Raw genomic sequence first — 22692 nt, 5'->3', positions numbered from 1 at the left:
AAGGGGCCTGTCATACCTATCATGCTGTCATCAAAAGAACAACAGCACAAACTTCCCTTTTGCTCCACTGTGCAGTGGAAAATAGCCTAGCTTACTGCACATAACAAGGACTTTGGCAGGGCAAAGAATGGCATTCTCATGACATGTTGGATGTCCAGAGAGACTGAAAGCAGCATCAGTCCGTCATAATCGAAGCACAAGACAGAGAAAGTGACAGATAGTCACACAAATTCACACACTGTATAAACATACTGAGTACTTTGCAATTTGCAATGGACTCAGGAATGGAGAACTTACTCTGAGCAGTACTTCTAGGAATATTAAACCAGGATAAGGGAGGCTTATGCCATTTCTTTCTTTCTTTTTTAAATGAAGTTTTTCACAATAAAATAAGACAACAGCTTAAAAAGAAACAAGAAGAAAAAAGAGAAGAGGAAAAGATACCTCTAAGAACCTCCACAGAGAGATTCCACTGCCTTGATGACATTCCTATTTTATTCAAGGCTTCCAGAAAAACCAAAGGACAGAGGGGACTGGAGGAGAGTAAAAAAGGGGTAAGCAAGCCATAAAGGGAGAAGAATAAAAGAAGAGGAATATGCAAAGGAGTGAAGAGAACTAGGAGGGCAGGACAGAAAGAGCCTCCATCCCTAGCTGGCTATAGGAGCCTGGAGATGGGTCACCCATTTATTTAATAAATTTATTTACCATTCTCTCTCTCTCTCTCTCATTCACACACACACACACACACACACACACACACACACGTGAAAGATTCAGGGCAGTTTACATTTTAAAAAAATCAATAAAAATACTAAATATCTTGACCAATACCTTCAAAAGTTGTGGGGAGAACATGAGAAAATACTGCTATTGTACAAGAAACCACAAGCAATAATGAAGGAGTAGTAGCATTAGGGGTAGCTGGAGAAAAGGCCATGTTGGAGGGATGCATCTGTCAGTCCTTGGGAATAAGGAAGGTAGCTAGAGGCATGCTATAGTGCACAACAGGGTCGGGGAAGAGTCCTGTAACGTCTCTACTTTATGCAGCAAAAGTAAAATTCTCATGTTCCTCTTATGCTTGTTATGTATAAGGGTATATGCATGCAGGTCCTTTTAACAGTTATAGCATAAATGAAAGGTGTTTCAAACAATCCTGAATATGCACACTTGTTTAAGGGCTGGATCAGACCAAGGCACACTAGTCCAACACAATTCACAGCAATCCCAGCAACCAGTTGATACTGGGTAATCCATTAGAAATTGGCTATTCTTCTACTCTGAATAAACAGTGATGCTACAGAGACCTGCTGATGGTAAGTGGAGGAGCAAGTGATCGGCCTTCTCCGTGACTTTGGAACTCCCTCTCTCGAGAAGTTAGACTGGCTCCCTTCTTGCTGTACTTTTGCAAGCAGGTGAAGACTTTCTTGTTCCAACAGGCTTTCTGGAACTGACTGCTTTTAATGAAAGGGCTGGTGCTGTGATGCTTTTATTGTAATTACCTGTATGTTTTTAATAGATCATATATCGAGAGAGAGCTTTATAGATATAGTTTAATTCTATTACTGTTTAATTGGGTTTTTTTTAATTATTAGGACAGCTGCAAATTCCTGCATTGCGGGTGAGTGGACTAGACGACCCTCAGGGTCCCTTCCAACTCTAAAATTCTATGGTTCTATCGTTCTCCCCTATGTTTTTAGTTGTTCCTATTCAAAGTGTTGGTGTTGACCTTTAAAGCCCTAAACGGCTTCGGCCCAGTATACCTGAAGGAGCGTCTCCACCCCCATCGTTCTGCCCGGACACTGAGGTCCAGCGCCGAGGGCCTTCTGGCGGTTCCCTCATTGCGAGAAGCGAAGCTACAGGGAACCAGGCAGAGGGCCTTTTCGGTGGTGGCGCCCGCCCTGTGGAATGCCCTCCCATCGGATGTCAAGGTGATGGACAACTACCTGACATTCAGAAAACATCTTAAGGCGGCCCTATTCAGGGAAGCTTTTAATGTATGATATTTTAGTGTTTTTTGGTTTCTGTGGAAGCCGCCCAGAGTAGCTGGGGAAACCCAGCCAGATGGGCGGGGTACAAATAATAAATTATTATTATTATTATTATTATTATTATTATTATTATTATTATTATTATTATTATTATTATTATCTGTAAGCTGCCTTGAGTCCCTGTCAGGGAAAAAGGCAGGGTACAAATAAATAACAACAAGAAGAGTAAGTACTGTCCCTGGAGATGTTGGCTTGAAGCAGGAGGCACTGGATTATAGAAGTGGAAGCAAGAATGGCAAGTGAAGGTGTTGGGCTGGTGGGTGCAGGAGGGTGAGTGGGGAATAATACCGGGCTGCTGGTGGCCAATATTAGGCCCATCAGAACTGGTTTTCGGTTGTGTATGGGTGGCTTTAATATACTATCGACATAGTAGAATTTTTATTCTCATTTAGGCTGCTACATAGTACAATATAAATCATACCTATGAACTATTATCCTGAAATGTTAACGTAACACTTAAATGTTGCTAATACTATACCGGTGGGGGAGAACTCACCATCAATGCATTCACAATACATTATTTATTCCAAACCGGTTGCAAATCCATCCACATGCATTTCTCTTGGGGGGGGGGCGCGGATTTTTAACAGTTACCTATTACAGCTCTGGGGAAGTCGATGGGTTTAGGCGGGTCAAGAGCGGACAAAATGTAGGTGTGATAAGAAATGAATGAATGAATGAATGGATTTAAAGACCTGGATGGCTGGAAACTGCCCCACATCCTCATCCTGAATGATTTTTTTTAAAAAAGGACGTTAACTATATCTATGAAACAACACGCCAAAATCGATGCTGAGACTGGGGTGCGAAATGCTGGGAGGGGGTCCTTTGCGGTGGGTGGGGGAGAACATGAAGAAAGGAAGGATGCTGCGGGTGGGGGTGTGCGAGGAGGAGGCGGGGACGCGGGCGCACGCCTTTATCCGCTTGCCCTCAATTCCGCCGACCCCCCCACCCCCACGGCAGGTGAGGCGAAATAACGGCGCCCCCCCACTCCGACCACACACGACGCTTCGAAGGTCATCCTCCCCCCCCCTCGCGGCCCCCTCCTCACGACCCCCTCCCTCCTCGTTCACACGGCTGTACATTTCTTTCATCCATTCATCCATCCATCCGCGCGCGTGCGCGGCCAACCCTCCCTCAGCCCCCACATCCCCCCCCCAACCCGACCCCACCCCTTACCGTGCCGGCCCCCGCCAGCCGGGCGGCCCGGTATCTCTAAGAGCGGGCGAGGTGGGGTGTGTGGAGGCGAACAAAGGAGGAGCTGGAGCCGCCGCTACCGCCGCGCGTGTGAGAGAAAGATGCTCTCGCTCCCCTCCCCCACCGCCCCTCTGCCGCGCGTCCCCGACTGAGGGAGCGCTAACCAAGAAGGCGCTCGGCCGCGCTCGCTCACCCAACAGGCAGAACAGGTTTCTCGCCCGCGTGCGTGCGTGCGTGCGCGCGCGCGCCCATTGGGACACGCGCGTGCTCCCTCTCGGCAGAACCGGCCTTCTCTTTTCTTCCAAGCCAATGGGAAGAGAGCTGTCTCCGCCTGGCAAAGCCAATCAGGGGAAGAGGGAAAAAAAGTCCCCTCCTTCAGTCGCCGGCTGGCTAATAGGGAGACGTCGCATTGTTGTGTTCCGCCTCCCCCCCCTCCGCCAGTTGAATAAGAACTAGAGAGCGTCGGCGTAGCAGAGCGGGGGTGGGTGGGTGGGATACAAGGGACAGCTTCGGCATCGTATCACAGCCGAGCATCTTTCGGAAGGCGGGCTTTCTGACTCTGGGGGGGAAAGCCCCGCCCCTTCATGCCCGATTCAGCCAATGTAAGCGGCGGAAGGAGAAGGTTTCGCGCTCCTTTGTCAGAGGGAGGGGAGAGGCAAGGCAAAGCGGCGGGCGCGCGCTTCTCCAGGGCAAAGTCGCGCGCGGGGCTCTCTCTTCCCTTCCCCCAACACGCGGACAGAAGCCGGCGTCGGCTGATGGTGCGCGTGCGCAATAGTGCCGCCACTGCGGCTGAGATTGTTTGAGGCGCGGGGGGGGGGGGAGTATGTTTTCCCACGTTCTCCTTTAGTTCCTTTACACATGTCACATTATTTTCAAGCACACGTAAACCCTGTTACAGGGTTGCAACAGGGCAAAACACACAAAAACACACACGAGAAGGGGTGGGGGAGGCGCTTTTAAATATTTAGTTTTTTTGTTTAGCAGTATTTGTACCCCGCCTTTTAGCCCACAAAAAAGAGGCCCCTTAAGAGCAGCCCACAAAAAGCAGTTTCATTTCATCATTCCATTAAAATTGATGTGCCGCTTGATTGCAAATTTTTTTATTAAAAAAACACCAAATTAAAATCTACACTTCAAAATGTAACAAAATAGTTAAAATACTAAAAAAAAAACCCACAACATTTATTAAGCACATGTTTAGGCTTGCCCAAACAAGAACGGTTTTATTATTAATTAATTAATTAATTAATTAATTATTATTTATTGCTGCCACATACACAACACCATTACTGGCCCCAACAACATCAAACATATCATCTCAGGACTATTTAATTGCTCATCTTCTAACATTGTGTATGCCATCAAATGCCAAAGGTGCCCTTCAGCTCTCTATATTGGACAAACAGGACAAACCCTACACCAAAGGGTAAATGGACATAAATTTGACATCAGGAATCACAAGACAGAGAAACCAGTAGAACACTTCAGTCTCCCAGGACATTCTATACAAGATCTCAAAGTAGCTGTCTTATTACAAAAGAATTTCAGAAATAGACTGGAAAGAGAAGTTGCTGAATCAGAAGGTCAGTGGTTCAAATCCCCGTGATGGGGTGAGCTCCCGTTGCTCTGTCCCAGCTCCTGCCAACCTAGCATTTTGAAAGCATGAAGTGCAAGTAGATAAATAGGTAAGGTAAATAGGCGGGAAGGTAAACGGTGTTTCCATGAGCTGCTCTGGTTCGCCAGAAGCGGCTTAGTCATATTGGCCACATCACCTGGAAGCTGTACACCGGCTCCCTCAGCCAAGAAAGCGAGATGAGTCCGGTAGACAAACCATTGCCTTATAAAATTTGGGTAATAAATATTGGCATCAAAGGTGGTATACCCAGAGCTACTCGATTACTTCTGTTATGCCTTATTTTCAAATTATTTGGTAGGAAATTGATAATATATTACAGCAAATTGTTGGAAGAATGCAGAAAAGTACTGTACAGTGGTACCTCAGGTTACCTACGCTTCAGGTTACATACGCTTCAGGTTACAGACTCCGTTAACCCAGAAATAGTGCTTCAGGTTAAGAACTTTGCTTCAGGATGAGAACAGAAATCGTGCTCCGGTGGCGTGGCAGCAGCGGGAGGCCCCATTTGCTAAAGTGGTGCTTCAGGTTAAGAACAGTTTCAGGTTAAGAACAGACCTCCGGAACTAATTAAGTACTTAACCTGAGGTACCACTGTATATTCTTCCCTTTGACAGGACGCGGGTGACGCTGTGGGTTAAACCACAGAGCCTAGGACTTGCTGATCAGAAGGTCGGCAGTTTGAATCCCTGTGACAGGGTGAGCTCCCGTTGCTCGGTCCCTGCTCCTGCCAACCTAGCAGTTCGAAAGCACATCAAAGTGCAAGTAGATAAATAGGTACCGCTCCAGCGGGAAGGTAAACGGCGTTTCCGTGCGCTGCTCTGGTTTGCCAGAAGTGGCTTAGTCATGCTGGCCACATGACCCGGAAGCTGTACACTGGCTGCCTCAGCCAAGAAAGCGAGATGAGTGCCGCAACCCCAGAGTCAGCCATGACTGGACCTAATGGTCAGGGGCCCCTTTACCTTTACTCTTCCCTTTAAGAAGCAGCAGCATCTACTCAGCCAATCAAGTTTCTTCTCCCTTTTCTCTATGAGGTCATGCTTACACAACAATGCTGGTTGGTAAATGAGGTCATCACAGTAACTGAATCTGCTCCTTTTTAGCTGACAGTTGGAGCTGGCAGAAGGTATTACATGGTTTCCTTGTGTTTTTTATTTCCTTGTTCCTAAATATTTAAAATATATATATTTAGATTTAGTTTTTAGAGTTTGAACTAAGTTGCCTTTAGTTATTTGTTGTGTGGACATAAATTAAATGGCTTATCAGTTTAATTTAGATAGGATGCTGAGGCTGAATAGTCTTCCAAAATCTGCTTCCAAATATTCAAAAATCTTAATACTTGATACTTTAGAGAGGGCAATTTAGGTAGCACCATTCCTTTACCATAGGAGCAAAACCCTTTACAGTGGGACCTCGGGTTACAGACGCTTCAGGTTACAGATGCTTCAGGTTACAGACTCTGCTAACTCAGAAATAGTACTTTGGGTTAAGAACTTTGCTTCAGGATGAGAACAGAAATTGTGCGCTGGCAGCGGGAGGCCCCATTAGCTAAAGTGGTACCTCAGGTTAAGAACAGTTTCAGGTTAAGAACAGACCTACAGAACAAATTAAGTTCTTAACCCGAGGTACCACTGTATTAGGTAAGGGCTCATTGACACTTCGCTTGCCCTGTGTATACAAAGCACAGGTCTGATAGGTTTTCTGCTTGTCCCGTGTTTTCTAGGCAGGGGTCTGAGCAGTTTTCCCCAAATGATGTTTGCTCCAATTCAGCGCAAACAGAAGTGTGAACGAGCCCTAAGAGATCAGATCTAATGATAACTAATGTATTTTTTTGTTTTGTCTTAATGGTATATAAATGCTAGTCTAGGGAAAAACAAGGACAGGCCAATATATTGATATATCACCCAAAACCAGTTTGAAGTCTGTATTATGATATAATTTCATAACTTTTGACCTGGCAATATAACACGAATCATGATGTGTATTAGGGCTGAGGAATGTCTGGCTTTCAACATTGTGATATATTACCAGCTAAACATCACGAGTATACAGTGGAACCTTGATTCTCGAACTTAATCTGTTTCGGTCGCCCATTCGACTCCCGAAACCATTCGAAAACCACGGCGCGGCTTCTGATTGGCTGTAGGAGCTTCCTTCACTCAATTGGAAGCCACGTCGGACGTTTGGCTTTCAAAAAACATTCGCAAACCAGAATACTTACTTCTGGGTTTGCGGCATTCGGGAGCCGATTTGTTCAACAACTAAGCCGTTCAAGAACCAAGGTACCACAGTATCATGTTGTCTGAAATAAAGATGTAACTATGTAAACAGGGTCGTGTCCTGGAAACTGCTACTACTTAGGGGTCTAAAACTGATACGTTTTTACTTACCTTTAACATATTGTTACAACTGCCATTTTATAGTACAGAGCAACAGGGACAGAAGGAATCATGAGGCGCGATGACTGGCTTCACGGTTTTTCTCACATTGCGAATTTTTACATAGCACACACACACACACACACACACACACACACTGTGATTTACGATATATCACCATGTTGAATATTATGAAACAGTGACCAAAATGTGGACTACAAACTGATTTGTAACAATGTATTGATACGTTGCTATCCCTAGTGTGAGTGTGTGTACTTGCTACGCAAAAATCACAATGTGGGGAAAATTGTGAAGCCAGCCAGTGCCTCTACATAGCTCCATCCTTATTTCAGACATCATAATATATCGGTATATCACGATATTTAGCTGGTGATACATTATGATGCATAATAATAATAATAATAATAATAATAATAATTATTATTATTATTATTATTATTATTATTTATTGGTAATCTGCCCATCTGACTGGGTTGCCCCAGCCACTCCGGGCAGCTTCCAGCCAGATATCACCCAGCTCTAGGGAAAACCACCCCCCAAAAATTTGGGCAGCCTATTAAGTTTTTAAAGAAGCATCAGCTGGTTGACTATGGCTAGTTAGAACAGGCAGGAAAAAATAGAAGGGAATTTGTCTTTCGGAAACAATTCATTTTTAACAGTTACAGTGGTACCTCAGTTTTTGAACATAATCCGTACTGGAAGACCATTCAAGTTTTGAAACATTTGAAAACCGAAAACTCAATAGCCGACAGCTAGGCTTCAGGATCTTGCACTTAGGGGAAGCCGCATGGCATGTTGGACTTATGAGGCATGTTCGAAAACCGAAGCATTTACTTCCAGGTTTATGCCATTTCTAAAACGAAATGTTAATCAGTGGAGATGTTCCGAAACCAAGGTACCACTGTATTTCCAAATTTATCCTGTCGGTGTTGAATATTATAGTCAAAAATCTCAACCTAAGTTCTGTGGCTCAAGTGGTATGTGTTGACATGCTTTTGACAACTTTGAATGCACACGCAGACCCTTTTTGTCTTAGCCCAGGCTCAGCAAATTGCCTTCACCCAGGCAACTGGTTTCCCACTAGAAGTAGAAGCCTGGTGGTCCCAAGACTTTAGACTCTCTGGTCTTTCTCTGTGGCTTCACTGATACCTTCTAGAGAAAGACCAGAGAGTCTCGAAGGAGCAGTCTAGAAAGACCAGAGAGTCTCGAAGGAGCAGTCTAGAAAGACCAGAGAGTCTAGAAGGAGCAGTCTAGAAAGACCAGAGAGTCTAGAAGGGCCAAGGAGAAGAGCAGTGATCCAGAGCCTCAGGTGGAAGCTGCTACTACCACCAAGGCATCTGCCTGAAAAATTACATGGTTTTTTGTGGGCAGTATTAAAAGAATGAAGAATAACAATAGTGAAGAAGGGTCTAGGGAGACTACATTTGAGTGTTGGCAGTTTCCAAACACATTTGTTCCAGATCAAGGATACCATGCAGAAAACGTGGAAATTGCATGCTGGGTTATGCAGCTATTACGCACACTCAAAGGGAACTTGGCTTACAATATCTTTGTGGCTATGAGCAATTGTGGCGTTAAAAAAAAAGCAGCTTTTCATGTTGTAGTTTTATTTTTTCACACATGATTTTGATGATGAGGTTTGCTCTTTGGTAGTTACAACCAGGTTCTCACCCAGTTTATTTGACATTAAGAACACACAGTGAAGGTCAGAAACCAATGTGAGGGGAATTAAAGAGAGTTCATAAATAATAGTTTTTGCACAGCGGTGGCTACAGGAAAATGATTCTGTGGTTGTCCCAGTATGTGCTGCAAAAGAATCCTTCAATGCACCCAACTGGGTGTGCCATCAGCAATACTCTGAATAATCTTCCTCCACGTAGTTTGCTGGGAACCAGCCAACCTGTAGAGAAAGCACATCAATATAAGGAATGATTGGAGAGCCCTATCAGGCAATGAGAATGCTCCCAGGGCGAGAGCCACAGACTTCAAGATGCCAACAATATTTTTTTCTGATGTTGGTGCAAGTCCAGTCTAGCAAACTCTCAGCTACTGGTAGATGCTAGGGATTAACCATTCAAATGAGGTTCTAGCCTCAGCAGCTTTGAGTTGACATACACAGTGTAACCTCATTGAAGGCATTTCATTTTTAGCAGCTACCCCAACACCAACTGTGACATCATTTCATGGACTGACAGCAATGTAGGCTAGTGTTCTGCCATCTTTCTCCGTTCAACATGTTCTGGGGAACTATGTAAGTATTGTTTCCTGGTGATGTGGCAAGGATGCATTTATGTGGGAGATGGGGGAAGAGAACTGCAGATAGATAAGAGGTCTCTTCCTCCTATCATACCTCGGGCTCTCAAAGCTCTCCCAGTAGACATCAGCAGCCCAGTTAATATACATTCAATCAGTGCTGGAATCAACTTGGTACTTGAACTGGCAGCTTCCTAGTTTCTGTATTGGTGCCCTGGTGAACCATGCAGGGATGGATACAGAAAAGAGGAATAAGGAGCAGAATTGTTCTGTTGAGTCCACCACAGCTATACTTCCCTAAATAATTTACTGAATTATCCGGACCCAGCTTGGCCATGACCATATCTACATCAGACCTGCACCTTTGCTTCTGGCTTTGAGCAGGTCTATGGTTCCCAGTCTGTGCTCCCTACTTCCCAGTTCCTACTGCTGACTTCGTGGATGATCCCAGTGACGTAGCTACAGTGGCGTAGCGTGGGTTGTCAGCACCCGGGGCAAGGCAAGTAATTTGCGCCCCCTAACCCGTGGATTTGCGCCCCCTAACCCTAACCCCCAGATGTTGCGCCCGGTGCGGCCGGCCCCCCCTGCACCCCCCACGCTACGCCACTGCGTAGCTAGCCGCATGGGTGGCTGGGGTGCTGCACGCACTGGGGGGAGCAGGATGAGCTGCCCGCGGGGCAAAAAGGGCTCAACCCCCAGGAGCCTGTGCCCCCTGCTCTGGCTTTAGTTGTCCCTTGTAGTTGTTGCTGTGTTTGAACCATCTCCCTGCCTGCAACTTCAGCTGCTCCTGGCCCTGGATGTTGTTCTGTCTAGTGCTTGTTGGATGGATTACCTTGTTCCAGACCCAGACTCTGCCTCCATTTTGACCCTTCTGTAACCCTTGCTCCGGAGATGAACCCAGTCCTGGTCCCAATTCAGCTGGGGCACACACATCAGCTCCCAGCTGACAAATAGCCCGTGTAGCTAGCTGCACATTGCTTGGCTTAAAAATGGCCAAAGTGTGTTTGTGTTTGTGTGTGTGGCTGAAGGCAGCCACCTCTACACCACAGCTGTCAACTTTTCCCTTTTCTTGCAAGGAATCCTATTTGGAATAAGGGAATTTCCCTTAAAAAAAGGAAAACGTTGACAGCTATGATCTATACAGTTGCATTAGTGCTATTGGAATAGTGCAAAAAGTCCTGACAGGTCCCCAATATTTCTTTTGGCTCCAAAATTCATTCACTTCAGAGGTGAGGGGTGTATATCGGTCTCAGTTTGTTCCTAAGGTACCACATTCTCCAAGGCAAGCAGCTCAGAGTGGTATGGCTATAAAGGTGCTCACCCGGCCATAGACCTCTCCCTTCCACCATCCTGGCTGCCCTTTCTTGTTGAGAATCTTTATGATGTCTCCCTCTGTGAGGGACAGTTCCGTCCGGTCTCTTGCACAGAAATTGTAGCGAGCCTTAGCTGAACCAAAGTACTTGCAGCTTTTGCCTGTCAAGGAATAATAAAGAGTTAGGCATGGAAACAATAAGGGGGTGCTTATCACATCCCTGAAACTGCACACCACTTGGAAGGCAGTGAGCATGATGTAGAAGTTAAAAGTGATTGTGGTCAACAAATGCACACAGTAGAGCTTTCCAAACTTTCCATGTGGGTGACATATTTTTTAGACAAGCATCATTTCGCGACACAGCAATTCAGTTTTACTAGCAAACTGGAGGTTAAACTAACCCCTTTCCAGCCCCAGGAAGAGCGCAGGGAGCATTTGTGCGAGACACACGCTGCAGCCGACACACTAACGTGTCACGACACACAATTTGGAAAGCTCTGGCCTACAGAATATGACCAGGCATGACACTATCAATTCCAGGCCTTAATAGTCTGCATGCTCCAACCATTTCTCTCTGCAGAATTCAGAGAGATCTGGAAGATTTCCCTTTAGTGCTCTGGCCAGGTAAGAGTGACAGATGTAGAGATTCCTTAGGTGCATGTTAGCCAAAGAGGATTGAGAAGGTATGGGAGGCTTGATCTACACTGCACTACTACTGTATGCAAAATAATACAAGTTATATGATCCAGTCTTTGTATTTTGCATAGGCCACAGGCAGCTGACCTCAATGTTATGTCTGCTCTTCAGCCTCCAACTCCATTAGATGCAATAGACGGACAGGTGGATTTAAACACAGAGAAAGCCAGGCAACCACTGAAGAAAGGTAGGAAATTGCCTAGTCTATTAAAGAATAGTAATTGGTTGTTCATCACACGCTAGTTGACACAGGTTGGACCATGGAGTTTGGACCTTGTGCTGGAAACGTGTTAAGAGAATAGCTCCTCTGAACCAGATTGTTGAAATTCTGATGTCACTTCTGCATCTGGCAAATGGAGACAAGACACATTTGTGTACAGTGGTACCTTGGCTCTCAAACGCCTTGGTACTCAAACACCTTGGTTCCCAAACGGCGAAAACCCGGAAGTAAGTGTTATGGTTTTCGAATGTTTTTCGGAAGCCGAACGTCCGATGCGGCTGTCGGCTATTGTTTCCAGGGCGCCTGCAACAATCAGAAGCTGTGCCTTGGTTTCCGAACATTTCAGAAGTCAGACAGACTTCCGGAATGGGTGAAGTTTGGTGCTTTTGTTTTTGCTATTTATTTTGCATTTCTGTTTTTGAGGCTTTTTCAGTTACCATAATTTGCTTTTGTGACTGTGTGGAACCCAGTTCAGCTACTTATTGATTGATTGTGCGACTGTGGAAATGGATAAAAGCCCCCCATCCAAACAATGACTATCAACAGTGCAGGTCAGAATTTTTTATTTTATTTTTATCATCCACAATACTGTCTTATTTATTTTATAGTACAGTAAATTGATTATTGCTTTTATTTTAGGGATTAATGGTCTCGTTAGATAGTAAAAATCATGTTAAATTGCTGTTTTAGGGGTTGTTTTTTAAAGTCTGGAACGGATTAATCCATTTTGCATTACTTTCTATGGGAAAGCGCAACTTGGTTTTGGAACACTTTGGTTTTGGAACGGATTTCCAGAATGGATTAAGTTTGAGAACCAAGGTACCACTGTAGTTTGGGCTGTCAAAAACAGTGGCCGGGTCCTGCTCTGTTGAGGAGGAAATGGAGGCACGGATGTGGCAACACCATCCATTGAAAGCCATATTAAATGCGACAACCCCCCCCCCATTAAAACAAGCTGTGTTTTAATATTGCAACACACTCTGAGATCTTTGGGTGGAAGGGCAGGCTAATAACAATAATAGAGTGCCACTGCAACCAGAAATCCAGATTAAATGTAAAATGGTGGGGGTGTTGTGTACATGGCAGTGGCGTAGCGTGGGGGGTGCAGGGGGGGCCGGCCGCACCGGGCGCAACATCTGGGGGTTAGGGTTAGGGGGCGCAAATCCACGGGTTAGGGGGCGCAAATCCACGGGTTAGGGGGCGCAAATTACTTGCCTTGCCCCGGGTGCTGACAACCCACGCTACGCCACTGGTACATGGTGCAAAAAACTTGCACTCATGGACAGTTCTGATTGCATTCTCTGTCTGGAAAACCTTCTACCTATGTGTCTCTTGCCACAGAATAACCCCAGAGAAGCACAGCAAGCCTCCATTGCTTTCCTATATCTTGCTTTTTATTGCCCCCTGACTTCCCCTGAGTCTTGAAACCGTAGAGATCACACACACCAGAGGCCCTGGGCACTGTTCTGTTCCCAGGCTCTTTGAAGGAGAACTGTAGCACAGTATCAAGGGTCTTGAAGCAATCCTTCAGGGAGTTCTCTTGGTAAAACTGTACCAGCTCCTAGAGAGAGAAAGAAGAGTTTCTTCATACAGGCAACATCCTAAAGCTTGCACAATATGCCCACTGGAGAGGAGGAAAGGCAGCATGTGTAGCTGGTAAGGCATATCTAACCCATTCACTTGCGAAAGAAAGACATGGCATGCAAGGCACATATCAGAACAATATTAGGGAAAAAAGGAATACAATTGAAATACATCTCAGCTGTTTCTTTGAACCCCAAACTCTAATTCCCCTTTTCAGAATTGGTTCTTTGGCTTCTGTGCAACGTGCGAGACATGCCACAAACTAATTCCCAGGGCTCAACTATAGATTACATAGAAGATGTATGAACAGCCTCTCAGCAGTCTGCCATTTTGAGTGCAGGGACAGCAGAGGTGGGGATATTTAATATGTTCCTTTCATTTGTCCACTCACTAGATGATACATTCTAGTCACCCCATATTTTCTCACCCTGTCTTGCCCTTTCTAGAAAACTTCTCTCAGAAAAGCTGATACTAAGCAGACTAATGGCTTATTTATACTAACCTTTTGCCCCACTCTTTCTAGGCATAGGAAAGCTCCATACATGAGTCTATTCCCTCGCCCCCAAGCCATCCCATGAAAACCTGCCCTTTCGCACTCAGTTTGAGCAAATGTCAATTTGGGTTTCCATGGATTGCCATTTGCTCCAATTGAGCTTTAAAGAGTCGGTTTTCATGGGGAGAGCTCCAGAGCAAAAAAACAAAAGGGTGCTCAGACACTTACAACAACAACAACAACATTTTTTTTTATCCTGTCCATCTGACTGCATTGCCCCAGCCACTTTGGGCAGCTTCCAACAGAATATATAAAAACACAGAAGGCCCTCTACCTAGTTCCCATAATGAGGGAACCGCCAGAAGGCCCTTGGAGCTAAACCTCAGTGTCTGGGCTGAACAAGGGGATGGAAATGCCCCTTCAGGTATATAGGGCTGAAGCTGTTAGAGCTAACCGTGCCTGGAAAGGGTGGAGGAAATTTTGGTAAGTGTGGATGAGCCCTAAGGGTCCAAGACGTTTCTCGCTTGTCTCATGCTTTCTAGGCATGGGTCTGAGGGATTTTGCCTTTGTCCCACCGCTTTCCCCAGGAAACCCACTCTTTGGCGCTGAATTGGAACAAAAAGCAATCTGCAGGAAACCCAATTGCCACTTGTTCCAATTCCTTGGGAAAGGGGCGGGGCGATGTGCCCTAAAGGGAAGGGTTAAGCAGCTCCTCTGCATTGTGCTCTTTTGCTTCTGATCACAGCTTGGGTGATTGCTTTTCACTTAAGCAAAACAGCCCCAACTGTAGAGAGACATGCACCTTCTTAATTACCATCCTATGCACTGCCTGGTTTCATCATCACTATTCTGATGGTGCTTGCCAAAGATCTCACTTCTGCCTATCCGGGAACTGAAATAAAGATATGTTTGCCTTCACTCTCCCTCCAACTTCCTCTCATTTTGTTCCCCTGACCCCCATTCTTCTCCTCAGTTCTAACAGTTACCGTGCAGACAGAAGGGAAAACCAATTCTTACTATAAGTCCTTTGAAGGCTTTCTTCTCTGTGATGCGATACAAACCCTCCTTGGTCTGTATTTTGATGTGCTTGACTTCAGCGTTGAACCTGAGGGACACAAATCCACACGACAGTTGGGTTAATGGTTTCCCATTTCTGCACAGCACTGACGACAATTGGCAACAACAGGTCACGTAACCTCATTTAGAGGAGCTCTAAGCTAAGAGATAGAACTAAGGTGTCTGCCTCATTCAAAGTCAAAATTAATGCTGGCATTTGGAATAATCAGCAAATGTCCAATTCTGATGTTCAACTCTGAACTCTGCTGAATAGTGTTTCCGGATAACATCCACTGTTTCGTTGAATTCTTCATCAGCCAATTAGTTCAACAATTAGTAGAAAAGATATGTAATTTCTTCATTAACCAATATTTTTTTGAATAGATATAATGAAAAATACTCTGGAACAGTGCTCATGCGATTATGTAGTCACTTCACAGCTTGCTCTCCACTGAGTAAAGTCTGGCATCATGATTCATTTAAGGACTTTCAGAGACTTCAGTTTGTTAGTTTTGATGTTTTGAATTATTCCATAATGTTTTTCACATTGTTATTGTTTCTGGCCATCGTGCTGCTTTTGATATTGCTGACTCATATTTTGCAATACAGGGGTTTGTTTGTTTAGGCATTTGAAATAAGGCAGTGCTTCAACTGTGAAGAAGAAACCAAGGAACTGGTACGTATATATTTACAACTGTTGGTGTGCTGTAGAATCCTTCTTAATGAGAGGCTGGGACAAAAATTGACACAATAATTTGGGATAAATCAGCCTTGTATAATCAACATGCTTAAATCTAATTAATGCTTGAAGGGGTTAGGATCCTAGAATAAGCTGTCCTGCCAGGCTTAGCTAGGTCACAGGCCTTCCCTGAGAGGAAAGGCTACCAAACTCTTCATTCTTTTTCCTTCCACCATATAAGAATGTCTAAGCTAGAGCATCCAACTTAGTCTGTGTGGCTTTAGAAAGCCATTTTTGTCTCTCTATACAAATAATTTAGAAACTCTTACCGATTTTGAAACTAAGTTGTACCGCCTGTATTTTCTCGCTGCTGTGTGGAAGAGCACATGAATCTGACCTCTGAAGAGTTTGTAAGTAAACTCTCTTTACCTTACTGAACTGGTGATCTCTTTCTGTGCTAAGGGAAGTGGGAAACTTTGGAAGCAACTTAGAAGGGGGTATTTTAAAGGTCTTAACATCCTATATATCCATGCTGTATTTAAATCTCTGCTGGGGCTCTCTCACCAAAGAGTACTTGGCTCAGCCCTGTATACCTGAAGGAGCATCTCCACCACTGTCATTGAGCTCAGACACTGAGGTCCAGCTCCAAGGGCCTTCTGGCAGTTCCCTCACTGTGAGAAATGAAGTTACAGAGAACCAGGCAGAGGGACTTCTTGGTAGTGGCACCCGCCCTGTGGAACACCCTCCCATCAGATGTCAAGCAGATAAGGTACTATACAACTTTTACAAGACATCTGAAAGCAGCCCTGTATAGATAAGTTTTTAAATGTTTAATATTTATTATGTTTTTATATATGCTGGAAGCTGCCCAGAGTGGCTGGGGCAACCCAGTCAGGTGGGAGGGGTACAAATAAAAAAATGATGATGATGATGATGAAGTTTTAAGCATCAACTTCCAAAGAAACCTGAATCAATGGATTCTAGTGTGGAGGTGCATTATTCTAAAAAAGGTATGATTTTTTAAACTTTGCCAGCTTCAAGGTTTTCTTTCTTTCTTTCCTTTTATTATACAGTGGTACCTCGTTTTTTGAACATAATCCGTTCTGGAAGACAGTTTGAATTCTGAAACATTCGAAAACTGAAAACTCAAAACGGAAGCCTCAATATGGAAGCCATGTTTCCGGTTCGACTTCCGAGGTGTGTTCAAAAACCAAAGCATTTACTTCTGGGTTTACAGCATTCGTGTTCCAAAATGTTTGTCAACGGAGACATTTGAAATCCGAGGTACCACTGTACTGCACATACAAATCTCTGATTTTCTACCCTGATTTTCTAGTGTGGGGAGCAATAACATTACTTGATGCTGATGGCAAATTCAGTTGCATCCTTGATTCTCTGCCGCACCAGGAAAGTCCCATCTGAACGACTGGCAAGGGTCTGTTCTGCTTCTGCCCGCTCCATGGGCCCTGCATACCTGTACAATGAGGGGTGTTTGTTAATTGCAATACAGCTTTTGGTCACTGGATGTCTCTGTATCCCATAGTTTACCACCACCACAAAAGACAGAAGGTGGGCAGCATGAGTTATCCTATGTGCCTTATTCATTATAACTATCAGTTATAACTATCATTATAACTTCTCATAAAGTCTTTAGATGAGTGCCCGTTCTAGTGCAACAATGAAATGGGGAGCAAAGGCAGAATACTGTCCTCTCCCTGTTAATCAACGGTGTCTGTGAAAATTTTTACACATCACTTGGGAAGACAGGCGAACTAATGCCAGTGTACTGAAAGAAGTAAAGATCACCAGTGACAAAGTAATGATTCTTCAATACTGTTATGTACTGAGTTGAGTAGGATCCAAACTGCAGCAGTCTGATTGGTCCTAGAACAATAGGATCCAAAATGCAGCAGTCTGATTGGTCCTAGAACAATAGGATTCAGAATGCAGCAGTCTGATTGGTCCTAGAACAATGCAGCAGGAACCACCCAATCATGCTCCAGATAGAAGTGAATCCACAACCTGATTGGCTTACAGTAGAATTCCAGAATTAGCCAATCATGTGCAGCCCATTGTGTAAATAATGTATATAAAGCAGATATTTTGAGGGAACATTCATTCATTCCTCCTCACCACTATGAGCTGAATAAAGAGCATGAAATCACTTTGCGACTTTGAGTATATTTCAAATACCAACATCGTTGGACTGGTCATTGTGGCGTTTGCCTTCTAGGATGGGTCAAGGAAAGGGTTAAAATGGGTGTGATGTGATTGGCCAGTGAGAATGCAAGGGGGGAGTAAAAGATAGAGTGGGAGGTTTTGAAAAGTCAGTTGAGGTTTGGGAGTTGGGAGTTGAGGTTTGTCAGTTGGGCGTTGAGACTTGGGTGTTGGAGAAGGAAGAGGGTGGAATAGGCAGTGGGTTGGTTGAGTTGTATTGTGAGAGAGGGAGAGGAATTGTTAGGGAGTTAGATAGATAGTTGGGAATAATTCAGTTTGAGGTTGTTAGGAACTAAGATTTAAGAAACTGACAAGAGAAAAATAAACCGAAACCATACGCTTATTCCTGCATTTAAAAATAAACTTGATTATTTGTTTATGTTAACAACTGTCTGGACTCCGTGTGTCCCCGTGAGAAACGGGGTGGTGGCAGCGAAGAAAGCAACCACAGTGGTGGCACAGGGTCAATAGACTGTGAAACATCCGGGGGCTCTGTGTGATCGCCACAGTCATGTTGTTCAGATGCCTAATTATCGTCTTCTAAAGCAACTACTCTATTCCAAACTTAAAAGTGGAAAGCATAATGCTGGTGGTCAACAAAAGAGGTTTAAAGACTCTCTCAAGGCAAATCTTTAAAAATGTAGTATAAACACTGATAAATGGGAAACACTGGCCTGCGAGTGCTCCAGTTGGAGAACAGCCTTTACCAAAGGTGTCATGGGCTTTGAACTGAAGAAGTGTGCATGCACACGAAAGCTCATACCAAGAACTAACTTAGTTGGTCTTTAAGGTGCTACTGGAAGGAATTTTTTTATTTTTACTATGGCAGACCAACACGGCTACCTATCTGTAAATGGGCTTTGAAGACACTCAAACTCAGGATGAAAGGGAGAAATGGGCTAAGAGGAAGGCACACTTGGCAAACCCTCACTGCGATTAACTCCCACCCGGAAACCTAGGTCCCCGCTGTGGAAGGACATGTGGATCCAGGATTGGCCTCCGCAGTCACTTACGAACTCACTGTTAAAACTGTGTTTATGGAAGACAATCTTACTCGGCTAAGAGTGATGGCCAAAAAAGAAGAAGAAGAAGACCCTGCTCTCAGCTTGGTGTAACAGCTCTGAACTTCTGATATGGGATAAACACATTTAAAAATCAATAGCATGGGAAAACCTCACAGCAAACCTTGTATGTGCATGTGATGTCTCATTGTACTTGCATACTGTGTAGATTTACAAGTGGGCTACTACCAGCAGAAGCCCTAGGCCTATGTAGGATGCAGTGGGACGCGGGTGGCGCTATGGGTTAAACCACAGAGCCTAGGACTTGCCGATCAGAAGGTCAGCGGTTCGAATCCCTGTGACAGGGTGAGCTCCCGTTGCTCAGTCCCTGCTCCTGCCAACCTAGCAGTTCGAAAGCACGTCAAAGTGCAAGTAGATAAATAGGTACCGCTCCAGCGGGAAGGTAAACCGCGTTTCCGTGTGCTGCTCTGGTTCGCCAGAAGCGGCTTAGTCATGCTGGCCACATGACCCGGAAGCTGTATGCCGGCTCCCTCGGTCAATAAGGCGAGATGAGCGCCGCAACCCCAGAGTCGGTCCCGACTGGACCTAATGGTCAGGGGTCCCTTTACCTTTTATGTAGGATGCAAGGTTCATTAACATCATGCTAGACATCACAGAATAAGGAGTTTTGGATAACAAGCTACTGAAATGGTTTAATTCTGTGGTGTTACTTACCAATGAAAGACTGACAGATCTGGAGGAGGAATCTGGGAAAGAAAAGGTAATACAGTATTTATTTTCTGTGAATTGGGGTAGGATTTGTATTGTGGCAAGTTTTTGAAAAAACAGCAGAGGGGGAAATCCTTGCCTCATTCATTTTGGTGGGAAAGTTTTGACAAATGAGGCAAAGACATCACCCAGAAGATGATATGCAATACTGTGCAGTTATGCTGCTTAAATCCAAAGGCATATTTTATCAAGTATGTCCCGTGGCGTATTTTTCCCCAGCTGGTTACCTTCTAATTCAGCAAATGCAGTGTTATAGCATTGGGTTGCAAAGTAAAAACACTTTCTTCTTTAGGTGCTTCCAGATGGGGGCTTAATATTATTAACTGGCTTATTGAAATATCTGTAATGGACAACTGGCAGCAGGTTTTTTGTTTTTTTTAATGGACTTTTAATTGAAAGGGTAAATCTGGATTAAACTGCAAAAAATATGAGCTAGCATTTTGGTGATAATGGCATTGTATGGATGCTGCAAAAAAGTTGAATGCATGAGACCTGCTGATCCCACAATAAACACCTATCTTGGGTAACTAAACAGCACAGGGTTAAGTGCTTTTTCCCTTTAAAAAAATGTTTAGGGGTACTCTCATTTTCCTACTCATATTGAAATACTGCCTCTCAATGAGGCCAAACTTAGATTCACAAAATGTTTAGGGGTATGCGTCCCCCTGCGTCCGTCCCCCCCCCCGAAAAACGCAGTGGATCTGTCATCCCAGAAGGAGGACTGGATGGTGCACAGCAGCAGCCATCTCAATTTTCCTGTCGTGGGTGTTGGTAGGTGGGGTGGCCTGGGAGAGGGGGGCCTTGCTGCCTTTGCATGTGGTAGTGGGCAAGAGCTCTGCCTTGTCTGGGAGGGTGAGGCACCCGTCAGTGGCATGGTGCTAAGGCACCTCCAAGGTCTGGCACCAGCCCAGCTCCAAAAAGTAATGGAAAAAGCCCAGGGGAACAATCTGATAATGACATTCCCCAGAAGAAAAATGAAAACAAAGAGTAGCAATTTCATAATAACCACCCCAAACCACAATAATTATGCTTTAACATGTGCTGGAAGCTGCCTAGAGTGGCTGGGGAAACCCAGCCACATGGGCAGGGTATAAGTAATAAAATTATTATTATTATTAAGAAGAGCCCTACTGTGGCATATCAAAGGCTCCTCCAGCCCAGAATCCTGTTCTCACAGGAGCCAACTACCGTATTTTTCGCTCTATAGGACGTACTTTCCCCCCTCCAAAAATGAAGGGGAAATGTGTGTGCGTCCTATGGAGCGAATGCAGGCTCCTTGGCTTCAGCGATAGCAATGCGAAGCCTCCGAAGCGCAGAGAGAGCGCTCCCTCCGCGCTCCGGAGGCTTCGTGTTGCTTTCGCTGAAGCCTGGAGAGCGAGAGGGGTCGGTGCACACCGACCCCTCTTGCTCTCCAGGCTTCAGGGATAGCCGCCTGAAGATTTTGGAGCGCAGCGGGAACTCGCACTGCGCACCGAAGGCTTCGGGTTCCTTTCGCTGAAGCCAGGAGCAAGACTCTCCTGGCTTCAGCAGAGAGGGAGAGCTGCGCAGCGCCTCTTCAGCTAAGCGGGAGGAGAAATGGAAGGGGCTCCGTTTCTCCTGCCGCTTCGCTGAAGGGGCGCTGAGCAGAGTGGGGGAGATTTTTTTTTCCTTGTTCTCCCCCTCTAAAACAAGGTGCGTCCTATGGTCCGGTGTGTCCTATAGAGCAAAAAATACGGTAGCTGCCTGGAAGAAGCACTTGAGCACAATAGCATTCTCTCCAATTGTGATCCCCAGCAACTGGTATTTAGAGGAATACTCACATCCCACTTAAAAATCTGTCCAGGAAATAGAAATGAAAAATAAAATAAACATCTTACGGGTCTGAAATGACTGGAGCTGTGAGTGAGAAGAGAGCCAGGGCCCAGAGGAACATAGCTGCCCCCGTAGTTGGAGGTGTGATGTTTAGGGATATGCGTCCCCCCAGGAAAAAAAGCACTGGCAATATCTATGACATCCACCAACACTCATTCAACATCTCAATAGAGCACATACTTGAATCTCCCATGTAGCATTCCTATTGTCAAGATGAGATTTGAGGTTGAGTTCTTTTCTATATTGTCCACAGCTCATACCGCCCTGCTTTTGTATTGCCTGAAATCACAGCATATGCCAGACGCAAAGTTGTCTAAAAACGTTAATTGGAGGAAATCTCCAATAGATTTTCTCGGAATTGGGCTAACAAATGTGAAACCTTTTAAAACAAGTATGGACTAATCCTTGATGTTCTGAAGATACACCTGTAGCTACGAAGCAGTGTGTTAAAAATAAAGAGTGGAAACTTTTGTTTGCATAGTTTGGAGATCACATCTTGCTGCCTTCACCATTTTAGTATTCTGTGAAATTTGATTATGGACTTCCAGATTACTTCCTTGAATTATTTGCCGATGTGATATGGAAGTTATTCACAACTTTGATATATCAAAGCATGTCCATAGTATATTTAGATGAGGGAAAACGCAGGGATAGCTTAGTTGGTAGAGCATGGGACTTTTAATTTCAGGGTCATGGGTCTGAGTCTAATGTTGAACAAAAGATTCCCGCATTGCAGGGGGTTGGACTAGATGACCCTCAGGGTCCCTTCCAACTCTACAAATCTATGACCCTGGAGTATTTGTTAAAACCCCATCGTTCTGCCTGGACACTGAGGTCCAGTGCCAAGGGCCTTCTGGTGGTTCCCTCATTGCGAGAAGCAAAGCTACAGGGAACCAGGCAGAGGGCCTTCTCGGTAGTGGCGCCTGCCCTGTGGAACACCCTCCCACCAGATGTCAAAGAGAAAAACAACTATTTGACTTTTAGAAGACATCTGAAGGCAGCCCTGTTCAGGGAAGTTTTTAATGTGTGATATTTTAATGTATTTTTAATCTTTGTTGGAAGCCGCCCAGGGTGGCTGGGGAAACCCAGCCAGATGGGCGGGGTACAAATAATAAATTATTATTGTTGTTGTTTATGTATTTGCAGCCAGGGAGACGTGAAATATATTGTTTGTTATGTACTGTACCACTCCCTGTATACCTCTTCTAGGGAAAACTTTCTCAAAGGAATTATTCAGAAAGTTTAATTTTTGAATAATAGGGAG

At 44.8% G+C, this 22692-nt stretch overlaps 2 protein-coding genes and 1 long non-coding RNA gene across 20 annotated transcripts in view; 1 reads left to right on the top strand and 2 right to left on the bottom strand.

Moving 5' to 3' along the window:
* SMARCA4 (SWI/SNF related BAF chromatin remodeling complex subunit ATPase 4) overlaps positions 1-3521 on the bottom strand; it is a 68197-nt gene extending 64676 nt beyond the window's left edge. For 10 of the 11 annotated variants that reach the window (XM_081177252.1, XM_081177256.1, XM_081177257.1 and 7 more), the window contains exon 1: positions 3228-3432. The gene's annotated coding sequence lies outside the window, so the exon portion shown is untranslated. The other variant, XM_081177255.1, reaches the window with a different exon arrangement.
* Positions 3522-5849: 2328 nt separating this feature from the next.
* Positions 5850-22566, top strand: LOC308576502. Its single transcript, XR_014003272.1, has 4 exons — positions 5850-6004; positions 11423-11525; positions 11610-11725; positions 21682-22566. It is a non-coding gene; the product is annotated as an uncharacterized lncRNA (long non-coding RNA).
* The window catches only part of VAV1 (vav guanine nucleotide exchange factor 1), a 66016-nt gene continuing 52191 nt past the window's right edge, over positions 8868-22692 (bottom strand). For 4 of the 8 annotated variants that reach the window (XM_081175854.1, XM_081175853.1, XM_081175857.1 and 1 more), the window contains 7 exons: positions 21609-21707; positions 19524-19555; positions 16928-17044; positions 14853-14940; positions 13205-13319; positions 10852-11003; positions 8868-9177 (listed from right to left, as the gene is read on the bottom strand). In XM_081175854.1, the coding sequence (XP_081031980.1) occupies positions 9124-9177; positions 10852-11003; positions 13205-13319; positions 14853-14940; positions 16928-17044; positions 19524-19555; positions 21609-21707 (657 nt within the window). In that variant the 3' untranslated portion in view covers positions 8868-9123. Of the gene's footprint in view, positions 9178-10851; positions 11004-13204; positions 13320-14637; positions 14728-14852; positions 14941-16927; positions 17045-18651; positions 19069-19434; positions 19556-21608; positions 21708-22692 lie in introns of those variants that run through there. The other 4 variants (XM_081175856.1, XM_081175855.1, XR_014003261.1 and 1 more) reach the window with 3 other exon arrangements.

Source organism: Podarcis bocagei, assembly GCF_964188305.1.
Source record: "Podarcis bocagei genome assembly, chromosome: 17".
In the NCBI taxonomy this organism is placed as follows: Eukaryota; Metazoa; Chordata; class Lepidosauria; order Squamata; family Lacertidae; genus Podarcis; species Podarcis bocagei.
The sequence above is the reverse complement of the archived record's forward strand: the minus strand, read 5'-3'. Positions and strand labels throughout refer to the sequence as shown.